This window comes from Bacillus rossius, chromosome 1 (genome assembly GCF_032445375.1).
Source record: "Bacillus rossius redtenbacheri isolate Brsri chromosome 1, Brsri_v3, whole genome shotgun sequence".
Lineage (NCBI taxonomy): Eukaryota > Metazoa > Arthropoda > Insecta > Phasmatodea > Bacillidae > Bacillus > Bacillus rossius.
Genome location: NC_086330.1, coordinates 217,749,766 through 217,770,458, shown reverse-complemented (window position 1 = coordinate 217,770,458; position 20,693 = coordinate 217,749,766). Strand labels below are relative to the sequence as shown.

Here is a 20,693-nt window from a genome sequence, read left to right as displayed (position 1 = left end):
GTCATGTTAGGGCGCGTTTTCCCATGCCGAAGGGTGTCGTTTAGTCCCCCTCTCTTACCCTGCCCCCTAGCGAGTGTCATCGAACGTTCATGAAACCAGCAGGGAGAGTGGGCTGAGTCAAGGCCATTCAGCCGCCAGAGCTGTGGTGCGATTTGGAGACACCCACACCATCTAACGAGCTCCTTTAGAACTAACCACCTCGTGGCTGACAGAGAAAGGCCTGTAGCGCTCCCTGTGCGCTTGAGATGGGTACTTCCATTCCCCCTCTCAGTTAGGCTGCCAGAGCGCAGCACCGGCTACAGCATAAGGACACAGGCTTCACCAACTCGACCTGGCTAGAGTCGATAGGCGGTTGTTTTCGGAGTTGCTCTCTAGATAGCGCTGTGATTGCGCAAACTTTGAGTTAACCACTCGGGTTGTGTTTTGTTCTCGCCCTGCCCCTTCGGGCATCTTCGGATACCTTCGGTACACACCCACCCCCCAACCTTTGTTCCAGGGCTGAACCCTGATTTTAATTAAGACTCTTTCCGCGCGCCCCGGCACTTCTGCGCGCGACCTCTTTCTGGCTGGTATACGGTAATCATTGACGCGGGTTCCGGCAGAGATTGTCGCATTATGTAGTCAATATGCTACCAGGGATGAGATCCCTAGATGATATAATAATATAGCCGGCTAGTAGTAAAAATTAGAGTTATTTTTTTGTACTTATTTTATGTAAATTAAATTAAATCATGAAATTATTCTTTATCTACCGCGTCGGAATTTGGCCAGCGAAGACGCGGCACCATCCGGAGTGACGGTATCATCCTCCCTGCTTTGGTGAGTGTACTTAGTTAAATTCTCTCCCCCCCCCCAACCCCCTTTTAGGCCTTTTGGGCCAAAGTTTTTCGGGGCTGGCTGCAAACAGGTCTTATTATCAAGAATGGATTTCTGTTGCAGGCAGGGTCCAAGAATCCAAGAATCCAAGAATCCAAGTAACAGGAAGATACACTCCTAGAGCCAGCCCCAGAGCTCTGGTAGTTTTTCTCGGGAGCCTTCCCAGCGCTGCTTCCTGCGATGGCCTAGGGACTACTGCCCTGGTCCTCTAAGGCCTATTGCCACCTTTTTGATCCATCCCCCACCAAATTGTCAACGATTCGTGAGTGAAAACAAGCTTAAAAGTGTCAGCTTACGGACCGATAGGAAGATGTGAACTTAAGTAACAGGAACTTACAAATGTATATATATCAAGACCAAATAATTTTATTGTTTTGTTTGGGTAATGCCTTATGATTGGAACTAAATGTAATTCCATATTTACACATTTAACAAATTAATATAATGTATTTAATTTAATAATTTTGCTAACATGTAATACGGTTTCGGGCCCGTCCATAGCATTCTCTATTTTAGTGTGTGTGAGTGTGTGTGTGTGAGTGTGTGTGTGTGTGTGTGAGTGAGTGAGTGTGTGTGTGTGTGTGTGTGTGATCTGTCCCTTGAGTGCTATTTTGAAATTTAATATTTAACAGGAAAAGAAATTTCTAAGGAATAAATCAAGATGATTATAGATATGTTTGTAGTATCTCTTTAATAAATACGATCTTTTTTCCCTCTCCTGTTTTAAGGGAAAATCTAAATTATAAATTAGTTTGTCTGGCATCTCGTTGCTCCCTATGATGGTATATTTACTTAGTCCTTTTTGCTCACACACTTCCAGTTCTTAATCAGCCACTTGGGAAATTATTTTTATATTGTAGCACGAGAGTCAGTTAAACTATCAATAAAAATTAAATTTAGAGTTTGAACCATCGTACAGATTGCACCAGGGCCTCTGAAGACCTCCAAAGTTTTGTTTACATGGACTTTATCACAAACATTTTTTTTCCCCGGCCACTTTGGCCGTTGGTACCGATAGAGCTGGTACATAGGTACCTTTCTACAGGTATAGACTATCAAATAAAAAATTACTGAGCAAATTATTGTACAGGTTGTCTCAGGAGCCCTGGACATGGCCTATACTCATTTGGAGTCCTTTTATTTGTTCCAACAACATTCTTCAAATTCAGAACTGTACCTCAAAGTTTACTTAGACTTTCATTATGGTTTATGTAAGGAGTACGTAAGCGTGCCCAATTTTTTCATCTCCGATCAGTAGGAGCTGAAAAAATTAGCATCTATTTTTTCCAAAATTTGCATCTATTATTTTAAAAATTAGTATCTATTATTGTGATATTAGAATTTAGATGCAACTTATTTAAAAATTAATATTTACAATCTAAATGTTTATTTACTAACTATATTCTCATATAAAAATGCCTACAAATTACCCTCCAGTTCGGTTTTATAAAAAAAAAAGTTCGTGTCTTTCTAGATTAAAACAACAAAAAGTATTTCACTGCTTATTTTACTTAAAAAATTGGCAGTGCGATATGCTAGCAAACATTAAGTCGCAGGTTTAATTCATAGAATAATTCTCAAATCAACTTGATTAATTGGGTTGGGTTATATTTTGATGTTATCTCAGAATGCATGTAACTTGGCTTGAACTCGGAGACATGGCAATGGTAGAGAACAATAACTAGAAACTCACCACACGAGTCAAGTGAAAAATTTGGGAGAACACCAAGTAACAGTAGTATTGCTATGGTTTACTTCACATTCCCGCCAAAGCAAAATGCGAGAAAGTGCAGCCTGTTTTGTTTTCATTTTATTAGATTTTATTAGATGTGCGATGAGAAAATCTACAGCAAAAATAGTGGATTAGTTATTTTTGTATTAACTTAATTGCTGATAGTGATAAGTCTTAACTGCCACATATGTCCAAGACAAACAGAAAGCATGAATATAAGGTGAATAAAAGTCTACTCAAAGGGCTGTTTCTTTTTAAGTGTAAGAAGATAAATTTTGCACAATGATTTTAAAAACTATCAAAAATACGTAGTAGTAATATTTTATTAGTCCTGTAGTAGGTATGTTCGTTTGTCGTTGGTGGTTAGGCTTATTGATTTGGTAATTTTTGACAGATAAATATCTAGTCAAGCGGTTCTCAATTTTGTTTTTAGCCAAAGAACCCTATGAACAACTTTTCTTTTGGCGGAAAGAAAGTTTTTTGACAATAATTGTGCATGCTTTATGTGACACTAGCTGCCCGACCCGGCTTCGCACGGCTATACTAATGGAAAAAAATTAAGCCACATCTCCCATTTACAGTAATGGTAAATAAAAAAAAATCAGTGAAAATTTATTACAATGCTGTATAATGTACCGGAGAGAAAATAAATAGCACGATGGTTTCCCGACTCGTGCACGCAACGTACAACTGATGTACCCGTACTTCGTTACGGCAGTCTACAGGCAGATCACTCTTGCGCCGCTCATTATACATGCCCCTCCTTGTGGGTACGCCTCTGCCGCGCGATGCCCGTTGTCATGGAGACGCAGAAGGTTTGAACAATGCAAAATCCTGTTCTCATGCAGACAAAGTACCCACTGTTGCCTGGTTTTAACCATTCATGGGATCTAATTTTCGAAAAATGTCATCCTGCGTAACATAAGGAACATTACTGTGAAGTTTCAAGTCTGTAAAATATATATATTCTTGAAAAAAAAGGGCAATTTTTGATATTTAAAGTACCCGCAAAATTTCAACGGTGATGAGGACTGCACTAACAATGAAATAGTCGTTAACTTCTAGCAGTGAATGACATTTAAAACAAATTTAGCTGAAAAAAGCATTTATTTTTAAGATTAGCTAAAATAGTATATATGTTGGGAATTCGCAAAAAAAAAAAATGCATGTGTAGAAGATGCTAATTTTTTCGGTCCCTACTGATCAGAGTGTAATATGAAGATGTTTCATAGAGACTACTATAAAAGATAGCCTGAGATACAGGTCAATAAATCTAGGTGTCCCGGATATAAACCACTTGTGTTCTGCAGTGTGAGCCATAGCCGAAGTGGAAGATTACCTTGGGGTGGAACTACGGGTGACCAAACGAATGCTAGTTGTGAGCGCTGTAAACGCTGGACTTCAGCTGGGACGAGCCATCGTTTCAGCAATAGCTCCGAGTGGAGGACTTCTCAGATCACCTTTATTATAAGCCAAGTTGTTGTTTGATTGTATAGGCACCAGTTGTCGGGTGCAGTCTTACTGCTTACTCATTCCTGTTCTCTTTCCCATGTTATTATTATTATGTGCTCTAATCTTTGTAGTTAATAATGTCTTTTAAGATATGTTTTTAACATTGCTCTTTCATGGAACTTAATATTGCAGCTTGTTGATGGCTCTGTGGCTTGAGTTGCACCTTACAAATCTTTTCTGTGCCATTTTGAAGACTTAAAGCCTTTCAGCATATAATATTTTTTGATATTGGTATACCTACAGTTTTATTGAATACGCTGAGTGTAAGTGACCAAAGCAAATGTTCATTATTTTGATATATTTGATGGGCTTTTTATGTAACCTTTTACTGTGAGCTTTAATTTTTTAGAGTCATAATAATTATTGTTTTTCTATTGTTTGCTTTATATATTCATGCCACGGTTCGTGTGTTACAGTGATTGTCATGGCCAGTTACTAAGGAATGCCCTCGTAGCAGTTCTCTCAGAGTTCTTTTATTTTCAGTATATGAAGTGTCCTATATTTACACAATTATTGTTCAATAAATGTACTATTGGCTCTAAAGGTCCAGCTCTATTTTGTTCTCCAATTCCACGCTTCATCATAACACTCAATTTTTATCATTCCTGAGTTTAATAAATTAAAAGAAATATTTTTTTTTTGTTTTGGGTTGAATTTTTGATTAAAAATTCAGATTATTTTGTGCTTCTAGTTGCATTTCGGTGTTATATGTTCTAATGACTTGCTTTTACGTTATTTTGGTTTTATTGCAATTCACCATATAACCTTGTCCCTATTTATTGTAGAAATGCATCCTATGTCAGTCAAAATAAGATTATTTTGGTTAAACCATTACTATGAAATATTTTAGTTTCATATTTGTTGAATAATACACCATTTTTTATGATTAAACACAATGTACTAAAAATAAAAATTATAACATCGAAATCTCCTGTTTTAAAAATGATATTTACCTAAAAATAAAACCATAAACTCCTGTCCCTAAATATTGCTAGTTTGCACTGTCTTTCATAGAGAAAACCCAAAGAACAGACAAAGAAACAGAAACACAGAAAACAAGTCAAAATCAGCCAATGTCAAATGTAAAGAGAATTCCGTGGAAGGAATCGGTCAGATAATTATTACAGCACAGACAAACACAGTGAGCTGACGAAAAGACAGTTGCAACAAAAACAGTAAATACAGACAGACAACAACTTCGAAGAACACAGCAACATATCGAGGAACCCAACGATTATACTAAACAGTGAATCTCAAAAACACACCGACAACATAGTGAAATACATGCGAACCAAACAATGAAATGAAACAGGTTTTGTCTGTTTTTTTATGCTACACAAATGCCTTTCAGTGAAGTCAACACAATTTTTTGCGAGATACCAGGCGCAAGCATCTCATTATTTTATACAGTACAACGCAAGGAAGCATTTTTAAACAAATTAGAATCTTTTTGTACATCTGATCGGACCATAAAATTAGTTTTAAAATGACAATAATCCTGCCAGAATGTATCAATAACTAACAAAATTTTGGACATGATTTTGACTCTTTTATTTATTTAACCTGAAATATTTAAGATATTTTAATGTTCTTTGTATTACAGTAAAACCTTTTTGTTGCGACCCATTTATTGCGACCACCTCTCTATTACAACCCGATTTCGAGGAACCGTGAAAAAATTGCCAAAAATCCGAAGAAAATCGGACAGAAAATAAGTTTCTTGTGGTGAGTAGCGTGTTACTGCGTTTTTTTGCAGAGTGCTGTACTGCCGTAGGCAGTGCATATCTAAAAATAGATACCACTTCCTGTCGACCGCTGTCAGCGCTTGACAACCTCCATTCCACGAATCACGTTATCTGCTTCATTTTAAGGAGAGTAAAAATATACTAAAAGTGTCAGCAAATTGATAAAAGCTTTATGTGTCCGCAAAACAGGGCACAACACTGGCCCGCCAGTTGTTTTCATTTAAAACGTGGCTAAAGAAATTGTATGGATCAGGCTGAAAACATCCGGCAATACCTGTAGGTTATAAGGAATTTTGTTATGAATTGAGATGTTATGTTTTTCGAGTAGATATACACAGAGACCGACTGGATGCACGCCCGCCTCGACTTGTTTAACTGCCGCAGCGATGTTTATTTTGACAGCTCAAGCAATTTTCTTTTCCCGTGGGTTGACAGAAATAGGTCGCTTCACCCAGCATAAAAAAAAGGCTACGCCACTTATTCCCCACGCAGGAAACACACTGGCTGCCGTCTGTCTCCCCCGCATTTATCTTTCTTCTAACATTCCACATCTCGCCTCTCGCGCGAGCAATAACGAAGTGACCACGCATTGGGCCGTTTTATGATTTGTTTGGTGACAGCAGCTTGATTTTATTTGGTATATTCCTTTTCATAGGACCCTTGCTATTAAAATACATTTATAATTAATTTTAAAAGCTTGTAAATTCCTTGCCAGAGATGACTGAACTCGAACTTGATGTGAAAAATGACATATTTTAACATACTTTTTTTTTTTTGGGCATGTTTAGTGGGGAGTAAGGGGTCCGAAAATATTTACAATGATCTTACCTCTCCCTCACCGCTTTAGTACCCCATTCATAATATCCAAATTTTACGGGAGAAGAGAGGGTGAAAAGAGCATTTTCTCACTGAAGGTTTTTCAAAGGGGAGTGAAGTTGGGGTGTTATAAGGGAGGACACTAGATGGATTGTGTGCCTGGGAGGGATGAGCTAGCCTAGAAGAATGTTAACGAGGGGAGGGAGGAGTGAGCTTATGCGTCATGAAGCCGCTGCCGCCAGCCAGCCGGGCGAGCTTCGTGTGCGCCCACTCGCGTTGCCGAACCTACCGCTGCCATATTTTTAAAGGAAATGTCCCATTATTTTTTTTTGTTATTCTTACATGAACATTATTGGAATTATTAAAGCCGACACAAAAATAAGCTGTGTGTTAAAACTAACAGATTTAAATGATCTTTCATTTCGTTTTATTTTATTTTTTTCTTTCTGATTTTCACATTTTGGTCAAAATGTCCAATTTTTTGACAGTTCCTGAGAATGTATTCGTAAAATCACTGCTTCATTAAATCCGGGGTTAGTGACATCGGGGTTCTAGTGTATTTAACTACGGCAAGCAGAAAACGTACATGTAAACTAACCAGTAAAAATAAACTGTCTTTTGACATATTTTCTTTAGAGGTGGCCTGTAGGGCGACGGACTTGTCATGAAGGTTGAAGTGGGTTTAAAGCGAAGCCGTCTAGCATTGTGAGTGACAGCATCCTGCCATTGTACGGCTGGTTTCTTAGAGAGTAGCGGTTTGGGAAAGAGGGTGGGGGGGGGGGGAGTTTGAAATTAACTGAAAATTTTGGAAAACGTCTATTACGACCCCCCCTCTATTAAGACCCTATTCCCGGGAACCGTGAGGGGTCGTTTCAGAGAGGTTTGACTGTATTATAATTTTTTTAAAATTGTGAAATACCAATATTATAGTGAGGAAAAATAATGCATGTGTTACGTATGTAGAGAGAAATACATTGTCGTAAAGATTTTACTAAAGTTGTATCAGCTCAAAAATAAAACCCGCAGTAAATATTTTCAGTTCTATTTATATTAATTTTGCACAAATTAGCTTTGAATAAGATCCCATGAACCGGCTTCAAGTGTGGTGGAATTACGTGATACTGCACTGACAATATGCTATTGCAACGCATAGAGCAGACTGTGGTAGCATCTAGCGGCAGACTTGGAACTAAGTATAGTTTGTTACACCGTGACCAGTGCCTCACTTTATGACTTCATCAGCGAACAACTCTGGCTCTCTGGCCACAGTCCCAAACAGTAAACTTTCTAAAATTTATGAAAAATTATTTAATCAAATACTCTAACTTTCGAAAATTATAAAAAAGCAAAAACGATAAGCAGAAGCAGAAGCAAACCTAACTGTTATGAATGGAATTGAATTAATTAAAACAAAAAAATAACATCTGAAGTTAATAATATTTTTACCAGTCTGTTTAATACACCAACCACAGTTACAAACTGTTTAAAAAGTCTCATTTGGTGAATATTAAATTGCAACCTAGCTAAGATATCTTCATGTAAATAATTTCTTAGTCAAATGCAAAATAAAACTATTAAATGTGCATTTATAAAGTAATTAATAAAAAAGGGCAGTCAGCAGAATTCAACAAAACTGTGCTACAAAGTCAAAGGTGACCATGTATTTTATAAATATTAAAAAGCATTAGAAATATAATAGTTTATATAAAGACCTTAAAACAACTATATCCAAAGTATTACAAATATCAAAACACTGCATCGTTTCATATGCTAACATCAAAGACACATTTAAATTGCTCGCAGTAAGCGACATTTTATAACTGTTTTCTTACTCTTCACAAATTACCACAGTCTAATACTGTCACAAAATTATGTATATATGATATGTGCGGATTTATACAGTTAACTCAAACATGTTTAATGCTGTGTCTCGCGCAAGTTCATTAAATTAGGGGCCTACATAAATTTGCGGGTATGTTGTATATTCGAGTGTTCCACCAAACTAAAGATATTATTGTCAGCTGCTGAAGTAATACCCACTAGGTGTTGGTAAAATAATATATTGAAAATACTTAATACCTGTTTAAAATTACACATTATACTCGTGTCCAAGCTAATTTGTCGTGAAGGGGCTAGCTCAAAATATGCATGGCAAAAGTGCAACAAATTGCCAAACACTTTCTTGTGTTGGTTTCACTGTTTCACAGAAACTCAAAATGTTGATTTGCAACATTCTTTTGTACTAGTTTATGATTTTTTTTCCAAACAGGCTGTTCAACAAGGAGGAAAACAAAGCTTGCTATCTTTTTTCTTTGGGCCACCTCAGAAGAAGTTACGCGTGGAAGTGAATTCTGAGGATACCTCAGAATCAGTTGAGCAGCCCAATGATTTGAATTGTGGTAAAACACACAATGATATGGTTTTGGAAAATGATTTTACATCGATTATCAATAATAAAGAGAAAGTTGCATCATCTTCAAGCTCTTCTGACCAATATCATATCCAAAAGCCTTATCCAGATGAGGTTAACAATGGCATATTACATTCCGCATTACTTAGCTCTTTGTCTTCTGTTGGAAGTGTTTCCAGTGACATTGGCCACTTTGTTGGAGGAAATATTGATGACTACACTAAGTCCGTTCTGCTAGAAAATCTGTGGCAACCACCAGAATCTTATGTCTTTCCACATTCCACCCGTGTTGTCTCTGGAAAGCCTGTCCGGAATTTTGTGAGGCGGAGTCATCTGCAAACCTACAAAGAATGGCTGGTTCTATCAGATGTTAAAAAAGGTCTGTTTTGTAAATATTGTCCATGGTTTACAACTAGGAATGAAGGTGGGTACTGCAAAAATGTTCCCCTCAAAACTTTAGTTACAGAACCTCTTACAAATTTTAAAGATTTGATTGGAGCTAAAGGTTACTTGGAACAACATTCAAGCCATCAATACCATATGACTGCAGTTGCCATGGGGAAGAACTTCCTTAAGACATATCATAATCCTTGCTCTGAGGTAGTAAGTCTTGTCAACAACAACATTTGGAAGAGGCTGAGGAAGATCGGAAAAAACTACTACCGATCGTGAAAACAGTTATGCTACTTGGAAGGCAAAATGTTCTTTTCCGTGGTCATCTGGATGATGGTCCACTTACTACCGATGCTCCATCTCATAATGAAGGAAATTTTCGGGCAATGCTTCATTTTTGGGTGGATGCTGGAGATAAACTACTTGAAAATCACATTAAAACTGCTCATTTTAATGCTACATATATCAGCAAAACTGTGCAAAACGAGCTTATCGACTGCTGTGGACTAGACATATTAGATACAATTCTTAAGAGAATAAGATTATCTGGGTTTTATGCTTTTATATTTGACGAAACCAGTGACATGTCAAATAAATCCGAAGTGAGTCTTGTCCTTCGCTATGTACATTTTGGTCAGAACACGGTTGTAAGGGAAGATTTTGTTTCATTTATAGATGCATTTGGTGATATGTCTGGAACCACAGCTCTCCAAACAAATAAAAAATTTTCATTACTTGAGAATGGTGCCGAAGATAATTCAACAAACAAACCAGTCAAAACGGCCACTGAAGAACTGTCTCTTACAGGAAAGTCACTAGGCCAAATTATTATCAGGAAAATAAAATCATTGCAGCTTCTTCCCCTCCAGTGTGTAGAAATTGGTACTGATGGCTGCTCTGTCATGTTATCAGAAGACAGAGGTGCAGTAAAGGAAGTGCAGAGTTTGACAACCAATGCTGTGGAAATGCCATGTTACAATCACAAACTTAACAATTCTCTATCTCAGTCTTCAAAGATACATATGGTCAAAAATGCAGTGGGTATCATGAAAGAAACTATCTCCTTCTTTTCTTTTACAAAATGCAGTAAAACTCTTCTTCAGTTTCTTGGAAAACAAATAGCTCATTTATCAGATACAAAATGGGTTGAACGACATGACGGTGTACTTCAGTTTGTTTTTGATTTGCCAGAAATAATAGAAGCTCTCGAGAAGATTTCTAGCTGGAAAGACAAATCTGTAGCTGGAAAAGCAGCATCACTTATAGCTGCTCTATGTGAAAGTAAATTTTTGGTTGCTGTCTTCTGCCTCAGTAATGTTCTGGCCCTTACACTTCCTTTGAGCAAACTTCTTCAAAAAGAAACGCTTGACCTTGTACATGCTTCTAAGAGTATTACAAATGTTATTTCGGTCTTAGAGACTCGTCGTGCAGATTGTGACAATTACTTCAAAGAAATTTATGCAGAGACAAAGAAAATGGCAGAGAAACTTAATGTTGAGCTTCGGAAACCCAGGACTGTTGGGCGACAGGTTCATCGCAGTAACTACCCGGTACCAGTAGAGTCGCAATCTGTAAAGGATTATTACAGAATTTCAGTATTCATACCACTTATAGATGGCATATTACAAGATATCAAGACAAGATTTTCTTCTAAAGTCCTTGATATATTTAGACTCCCAGTTCTACTTCCACAGTTGATAGTGAACACAACCTTAGCTGAAATAAAAGATTCAATTTGGTTCCTGGCAAACAAGTTTTCTCCATTACTAGAGGGCACCAAAGAAATTCAGCTAATAAAGTTAAAAGGTGAAATTTTTCACTGGCAGCAGACATGGAAAACTGAAAAAGCTCGTGGTGCCAAACTTCCCAAAACAGCTATTGATGCATAACATTATTTATACACTGCTTCATGTTCTTTGCACATTTCCAGTCAGCAATGCCAGCGCAGAGAGAACTTTCTCAACGTTACATCGCACTAAAACGTGGCTCCAAACTACAATGATTGAGTGACGACTTGAGGGTCTCGCTCTTCTCCATATTCATTATGACATACCAGTGGACCCTTTTCATGTGATTGAGAGTTTCTCAAAATTTGGCAAACGCCGTATCTTTCTCTAATTATATATATTTTTACTTCATGATGATTATTAAATTGCAATATGAAACAAAATAATTTATTTCATATGTTTTTATTCAACAAATATTTCATGTTGTTCTATGTCATGTAGTGATGGGCCGAGACTCGAAAATTCGAGTCGAGTCGAGCGAGTAGCATCAGCTCGGCTCAGCTCGGCATTCGAGTTTATTTTACTCGACGGGGCGAAACTCGAAAGGAAATTCGGGTAAAATTCGATGATAAAATATAATAAAATTGAATTACAATTCTTAATATCTCCTTACGTGACTTCGGCCGACACTAAAAATTACGTACATAAGACCGAAACACGTAGGTACTTACAAACAATGATGACAATCGGCCATATTATTTATATTTTAGTTTTACATATTGCCAACTTAACAGGTGTGACCACATAGCAAAGAAGACGAACACATTTTTAATAAACTAAACACGAATTATATTTTATAATCATAATATCGGCACAAATATTACTTTTTTTTTTTTTTTTTTTAGTAAATCCGTGCTAAAACCGGCGCAACGTTACAATAATAAATTAACGGTAGCGTTATATTTGTGTTACAGAGCGCATGTTTGCGACTGATACACCACCAATCACGAAATAGCATTTTAAAAAAAAACTTTGTCTAATAGCTCCTCTAATTTTAGGAAGTGTAGGTTGGCGAACATGAATTTTTTTTCCGTGTTTGTATACACTATTACGTTCGGCGAGATTGCATTTTGTATAATTGTTTGCTATCCAAGTTAAGTGGCAAGTTAAAATTAATTATGAAGTATAAAGTATTTTATAAAGTGTAACTATTCAATACAAATACAAAAGCATGGATTGGTTGGAAGTGCCAGCTTGCGATTGGCCGGCAACGTAACGGCGTTAGTGTTGTAGCAATCATCTTTAAATGTATTATATTTGTTATGGGAACGTTTATTTTAATGTTGCGCAAATTGTAGCACGGCCTTACACTTCCCATTAGTGAAAGTTTTCATAATGATTGTGTGAAACTTAACCTATCCTTCGCGCCTACAAGCCTAAATTATATTCATTGTTTTTTATTGACTTGTGAATGCTGCAGGCCGCAGCTAACTCGTTCGGTCCAAAATAATCATTGGAACCACCAAACTGTTTGTGCACAAAGTCATGTTCCTTTGTCCTAAACGGTACATTATCTCCAATCTTTCGGCGATTAAAATTTTGTTACAGAATAACAGTGATTTTTTTCCCCGCCACGTTAGTGTTAATTTAGGCATACTTTTACTGAGCAAACACTCACAATGTCAGTCAAAAATTCATCTTCTAAAGGTATGTGGCCTTAAAATATTACTTCTTATAGTTATACGCTTTCCATAAAAATATTTTAAAATATGTACTGCTAGGAATATATTTTCATTATGTTTTGTAGGCTGATACCACAGTCTTTAATATTCTCTTTTATAGGTGGTATAAAATAAACAAAATGATTACTGTACAATATTTTAATTTTTTACAGTTTAGTTTGTTGCTTGTTTGAAATTGATTTCATTTACCATGTAAATTGTTAACTGCACTATTAAACAGTTTTTGTATAACTATTAACATATGTTTCAATTTTTATAATGAGTTAATTTACTATGATTAGTAATGTGACTAGTAGTATGATGCTCTACAGAATACCTCAATTATTGAATTGTATTATATCAGTTAAGAATTTATTCTAAATGAATTAATTGTATTAATACTTGTATTTTAAATATATTTGATTAAGTGGGCCATGATATAACAAGACAACCATCTAACGACTCTTAGCAGTAAAATGCAAATATTCAAGCTCGACTTAAGTGTCAAAGATTCAAATAAAAATTCAGACTCGAATCGACTTGAATTTATGATATACAAACTCGACTCGAATCGAACTAATTATTGTAAAATTCGACTCGACTTGACTTAAAAATTTGCACGTTCGTACATCTATAATATCATGTCATATTTATACAACGAATATTATTACATTAAAATAAAATAATTCACAATAAACAGTGTATATTACATTAATTGAAGTATTTATATTCAAAACAAGCTCAATCTATTTTTAAAGATTTATGTGAATTACCAAAAATATTTTACAGCCAAAAAACATGGTTTAAATTATTATTTATTTTATTTTATTGGAAACGAGGAAGGTCTCTAAGAATTTAAAATTGCAGTACTTTCAGCTTAGCTATATTTTGTAATTAGCCAGTTTTGAAGTAATCCAGTTAGATAAGCAATTTTTTTTTTCATGAATAAGTTTCAATTACTACCACTTCATTTCCCCATGACTTTGTAAATGCCCCAAGTATTACATTCTACTTGAGATTAATTGTTCCAGTAATAAAAAAATTTGCTTCCTAATTTTAATATTTAATTTTTAAAAATTAATTTTTTATTTTTTTTTCTGGTTGGCTTTATTATATGCCTATGTTATATTCTTCAACAATTATTTTATGCCCAGGATTCCATAAGAACCATGTTGTCAATACCGTTCAATGTTCTTCGGGCACCAGTTCCCCCCCCCCCCCCCCCAAAAAAAAAAAACTGATCACTGGATCCGCCCCTGACTCCATTATTCAAAGTTGTATCTGTAGAATTTTGTAAATGTGGAAAAAAAATGCTGTTTTCTTTGACTTCAACTTCAAAGAAGACTTAGATCTTCAACTCTGACCTTGGCCTATAATTATATCTTTGATATCGGCAAAGAATCTTTATCTTTTATTTTGATTCGAACTGAAAAAAAAAATGTTCTTTGCAAACTCATACAAATTGTAAAAGCAGCATAGCATACCTCATCTGCAGGCTGCATGTTCATCTTGTGAGTCTTGACAAGCAGCTCGTAGGCGGTGCGCAGGCATGACGGAGCCTTGGAGCGGGACATGAGTGCACAGCTCGGCAGGTGCAGGAACCACAGACTGCAAACACACATGGGCATCACTGGTGGACAAAACTGTTATCATAACATTCAACACCCATGATAAAGTGATACATTTCCTAAGATCAAAAATGTATTTGTAAAAAACATTTTCCACGGCAGAAGCTTAAGAATAAACAAATTTGTTGCCTTAAGGTCCTATATTGTGATTAAACTTATTGAAAAATATTTAGTAGAGGTGTTTTTATAAATGGATCATTTTTAATGGCGACTGTAAAAATACAAATAATGGTTGTGTCATTACAAAAGCCAAAACAATAAAACCTTTGTGTAACAAAATTTAAAATAATTTTTTTTTATGTTATAATAATAAGGTACTTTGTAATCAAGGCTAATATGTAGAAGTCCATAAATTGTTTTAAAATTTGTTATAGCACTTTTAATTTTTAAGGTATAAATTTTGTTCTAGTTTGTTATTGTACCTATTTTTGTTGTTTCAAGCTCTAAAATAACTTGAAATACTTTCGAAAATAGGAAACACATTAACAAACCAGACTTCATTTCTGGGCAGGAAAAAAAAATGGAAGGGGATAAGATAGGAAATAATTGAGGTTCAATTGTCAAAAATTGTTATACTTTCAAAAAGAAAAATTTGTGAAGTTTCAATTTCATACTCCATAAATCTAATGATTAGAAAATGACAGAAGCAGGTAATTTTAAGAAACTACAAAATACCACACAATAAGGCTCACTTTATTTAATTCAATAATAAGCAAGAAATTAAAATAAAAAGCCTAATATGTGAAATAGTGATGAAAATAGCTCATATTTATATTTTTAACTAATTATTTACTAGCTTTTGAGTCACGTATCTTAATCTATAGTGGCATAGATAAATGAAGCATATAAAATATTACTGTGTGAATGAATGTGGTGGTAAATGTGGTGCTAGCAATTGATTTAAAAATTGGTGCAACTAGCATGTTCACATTTTATTTTTCCATAGCTAACAGTCCTTATGTTTTTGTTACTGTTGACAATGGTTGAATATTATTTATTTTTACAATACTGGTAAATAAAACAAACAAGTAATTGTTTTTTACATATTTTCTATTTTAAAAAGCCCATATTGTCAATTGTGGACACGATTTGTTCTACAAACATGTTGCAAAATGCATTTAACAGCATTTAACTAAAATTGATTTTGGTTGTGTGTTTCAAATGCTGAAGGAACTGCTTGTTTACTATCGTGTATGTAAATGTTTATATGCTTCCGTTTAAAGTTTTCAGTTTAATATGCTGAAAATGGTGTGTTTTTAATCTCGTGCATGTATTGAAGTTAAAATGAAGCAGGGTTGGATAAAAACCAGGTTTTTATTAATGAAACGAAAAAAAAGTTTTATTTTTGTTCAAACCAGGTTTATTGGTTTAAACTAGTGATGGGATTTTCGATACTTCGATACCTCGATACCTTCGATACTTGACGGTATCGCAAAGTATCGAGTATCGAAACTGTAAGTTCGATACATTTTTTCGATACTGGAATGCTTGTTCATTTGTATTGAATTAAGTTTTGAGTTGCCATCGTATAAAATACAACTACAGTAGAGCCTCGATGATACGTTCCCGTTTCATACATTTTCCCGTGTCATACGCCGATTAATTTTGGTCCCGCCGAAAGTACTATTATTTACAATGGTTTACTTTCCCGGAACATAAACTTATAAAATCATTAATTTCCCATTTCATACGTTTTTACAAAGCGGAAAAGTCCCAAAATTCACAAATTTTTTTGTTAGATATATTCCTCCTGATAAATTACGTTTTAATTAATGCTTTTATTTTGAAAAACGTTCATTGTTTACCTTTTCAAACGTAAGAAAATAACATTATTGCACCATAGATACGGATAGTATCAGGAAGACTGTGCACTTCGCTAGTAGCATCTATGGCCAGCACCAAGGAAGACTAGTGGCGCAAACTAGCAATGATTATGAAAATGGTGGACGCGCTTTACTAAGGCACGGATCACATATTTTGTGCATTCATTAATCTTTGAACTGAATATAACCATTATTTATTGTTTTCTTACGATCGGATTGTTTTGTATTTTACGTTTCTCAAGTTAAAATTTTATTGAAAATTGTTCTGTTGCATAAAGTTGTTTGTAAAATGAAACAAACAAGCAAAAATTTCTGATTTTCTTTTTACAATAGCCTAATTTTTTTATTTCTAATTTAGGCTTGGTGACTTTTCCCCCCTTCCAAGAAAGGACTTCAAACATTTTGTAAGGCCACTGTTTCTCATGTCAGCTTTACTTGATTATGGACTGTATTTTACATTTCTGGTAGTTTTATTATATGTATATATAATGATGAATTCATATCTTTCATTAATATAATGCAATTATTTACACATTAGACATTATGTATTTAAGTTTAATCTGACATTGTGCTGGTATGATAGATTGAATTTATATAGTTTAAAACTAATTTATGTTATTTGTAATAATTGTTACTTAATGGGAAAATATTTTTCCCTGGAGTATCGAAAGTATCAAAGTATCGAAAGTATCGAACTGAAAAAGCAATACAGAATCGAGTATCGAAAGTGTGGTATCGTCCCACCTCTAGTTTAAACCAAATTTTTTTATTACATTAGTTATTTTGGTTCTCAGAATGTTCAAATGAAAGCAATACAAAATCCCACTTTCTGCCACTCATGTTGAACCAGAAAGGTTATAACAGCAAAGAACTTAAGTGCAGCAAATCTGCACATTTGACTGGGACTTAACCACAGAAAGGGTATTTCCCTACAGGAGGAGTATTCTCCATAGAATGGGTGGTTCCCACAGAACAGGGATTTACAATACAGTCTGGGATTTCCCACAAAATAAATATTTTTCATAATAAATTAATTTATTTCCTCTTTTGTTACACAATTCACTACAAAGTACTAATTAATTAAATTTTAGAAGAGTATTTACCTGGAAATAATTTACAACTTGTTAAGATAATTTAAATGTTAATATCATGAATAGTATACACTTATTTGTTTGTTTAAATAAAAAAAAACATTAATGAGCAAACTATTGTTGTTATTAGACTGGAATTAGACCTTTCATTTAATTTAATAAGATGTTCTATTTAATGATATTATTTTAAAAAAGCAATATGAATTTTTATAAAATAACCTGGATCAAATTATGGTTTAAAGCATTGTGTTGTAAATCAGCCAACCCAGAATTTAAGTGAGGTGCTTTCTTCGAATACAGTAGGTTAAGAACAATTTGGACATGTATACCACTGTACTAAATTCAGGAAACTGGAAAAAGTATTATCCCACCCATGCATCTTCAAAGCTATCAGCCATTTCTGCTGACTTTCTCAGTAGTTAAGATCCTGATTCATTGCATGAAAGGACAAGTCTCTAGTATCTTTACGTGCATCTTTGCAGCATTTTAGCGGCTTGGGTGATCCCTTTAGTAGAAATGTGACGATTGTAAACTGCTTTCCTCATTTTATCTGTATATTTATTATTGTTATTTAATCAACTTTAAACACATAAATATTAAAAATTGTTTATAGACAGATAAAGAATAATCAGTAACACAAATAAATAACAGCCAAATAAGTCTTTATTTTTTAATACATACAGTTCTACTCATATTGAAAAAATTCAAAAGTCAATCACAACTAGTTTCACTTTATACAAAAGGATCATTTGGTTAAGGCTGCATCAGTAAAGAATGCATCCTTACCATGAAACAGCCAGTGTTTGATAAATTGTAATAAGTCACTTTGCGTAGCCTTGGCCTAAGAGGTTACTTTGGGTTTTGGCATGATTCAGAAATATTTATCTCCATTTCAGAAAAAATACTAATACGTTACAACTTCGCATGATCAAATAATGTACATATGTAAAAATAAATCCTTCTGTTAAGTGGAAATATGGCCAGAAAAAAAACATATGCCCAGTCCAGTAGGTACTAAACAAAAACTCAGACAATATAATTATGGAGCACCTAAAAAACAATGGGGCATAAATATACATTTATATACGGAGGAAGAAGATACAGTAAAACCCTGTTGCTATCACCACATTTATAATGACGATCTCTCTATTACGACCACTTTTTGAGGAACCGTGAAAAATGTGTGTTAAAAAGTCAAAAGTTTGAAGGAAATCTGCCAAAAATTTGTTGGAAGCGCATTGGGCTGCATTTCTCTTGGCAAGCCCTGTGCCACACTTGGGGCGGTAGACACCCTCTCCCCCTGGCAGTAACTCTTCACCATCCTGCCCCAGATATTTCGCAGCACTAGTCACGTCTTCTCACTGACAGTTGTGATATTGCCAACCATTGTGATATTGCTTGCTCTTTGACACCTATAAAATTAGTAATCCCGAAAAAATCTCAAAATAATGCAACTTGATTTGCTTGGAAGATAAAATGCTATTACCTAATTATTTTTATTTTTTATAATAATTCCAACAAAAATAGGCTCTCATTTTATGAATGTTAAATTTTCAGGACTTCCTCGTGAAAAGTAACCTCTTTTATCGCATAATCGTCGCACCCATATTTTAGGGCGTCAAAATTTGGATAAAAAAACTTCTCGTGTAAACGTCGCATGATGTTTTGGTCCCGCTATTAGATTCCAAGCGCTTTGTGTAGGTATATTTTCCGTATAAAATGGTGTATTTTAAAGTAGAAATCTAATATTTATTCGGAAATGAATTATTTTACTTATTTAATTAAGGGAAATACGAAGCTGCCTGATGTGTTGTGCTGGAAATTAGTATTTATGACACAATTCTAAATTAGAATTTTTGAAATATTCTGTTGCCAGCCATTTTATTTTTTTGCTGCAAAAACTTAAACTTGTTCCTCCTCCTGTAAACTCCAGTTTATCTTTGTCAGACCTGTCTCCCCAATCCTTCCCAGCATATGATTTTGTCTACCATTTAATGACCCAGCATTGGCTATCGTTTTTATCCCCGCCTTTGTGCACGTACGTGGCCTGTAATTCGCCTCCGAGCCATGACAGGAACTGCTATGTCCTGCAAGCTATCATGGCAGGCTGTTTCCTAGACCTCGCCTGACGTGAGCACTCCATGGCATGATCTCGAGTCATTTTCACCTACATCAGGTCACGCCGCTTGGCTCAGTAGAGCCTCGTTCCCACTTTCACCACAGTTTTAACCCCCCTACCTCTCCAAGTTTTCCTGTGAACACGGCCCAGAGCACTGACCGGCCACTAATCCCGGCCAGGGTCGGCCTGTCCCAAAGCCACGACTCCAGTCCCAAAAGGTACATGCTTATGAACTCTAGTGGAAGTGTTGCGAATCACTTCCCCTGGGTGTTTGAATGCCCACTAAACGACTGCCCTCTGGCGTCTCCCGCAGCAACCAGTACTCTGTAGTTCCTTCCCAGGCCAACAGAGCGCTGGCCTAGTCCGCTCCATAAGCCCCATGCCATAGCAGTCGCCTCGTGTGAGTCGACCTCTACTTGGTTCACACACACCTCAGGAGGTCGCGCTGATATCGGCCAGTACCACCAACTTCCAGATATCGAAGTCAGTATTTCTCGACAAGACCCTCGGTTATCTTCGGAACCTTTCGGTCTGGAAGCCGAAGACTCCCCACTTTCTTTTGTTTAACTTCGCCTTTTAATTACAAGTCACAGCCGCCCCAAATTTACTGCGCCCCGCGACTCAGGACTGACCACACCGTATCTTCGGCATCAGGACGTCACTCGGTTTTTTTTATTTTTAAGATGTAATCAGCTCGGCAAGGGATATGATTCCCACAACTTTAGTGATTAGCCTTTAGTCAGTCCATGTAGCTCTACCTCGTAGGAGTAGTCATATGTTATTCTGCATAATTTATTAATTATTAAATTTTTTTTAATCGTGGAAATGTCCGCGACAACCGCGAGTTCGCGAACGCCGCGACTCCAGTCTGATCCTGGAAGCCATCTACCTGTATGGTGAGTTTTGACAACCTTACTCCTCGACCATCATCGTGATTAGAAGGCATTTTCTGCCTATTTTGCCAACTGTCTGTGAATCAGTCCTGAAAATATGTGTTTTGGATATGTCCACAGACAGGGTCCAAGGAATGGATTAGTTTCCAAGGACCAGACATTCCAAGGACCAGATCAGTTTCCAAGGGCCGGATGACTAAGGCCATC

At 35.7% G+C, this 20,693-nt stretch overlaps 1 protein-coding gene across 5 annotated transcripts in view; it reads right to left on the bottom strand.

Annotated features, from left to right (window-relative positions):
* Positions 1-20,693, bottom strand: part of LOC134527290 (DENN domain-containing protein Crag) — a 771,918-nt gene that overhangs the window by 326,607 nt on the left and 424,618 nt on the right. For all 5 annotated transcript variants that reach the window (XM_063359835.1, XM_063359836.1, XM_063359843.1 and 2 more), the window contains one exon: positions 14,417-14,540. In XM_063359835.1, coding sequence (XP_063215905.1) covers positions 14,417-14,540 — 124 coding nt within the window. The remainder of the gene's footprint in view (positions 1-14,416; positions 14,541-20,693) is intronic.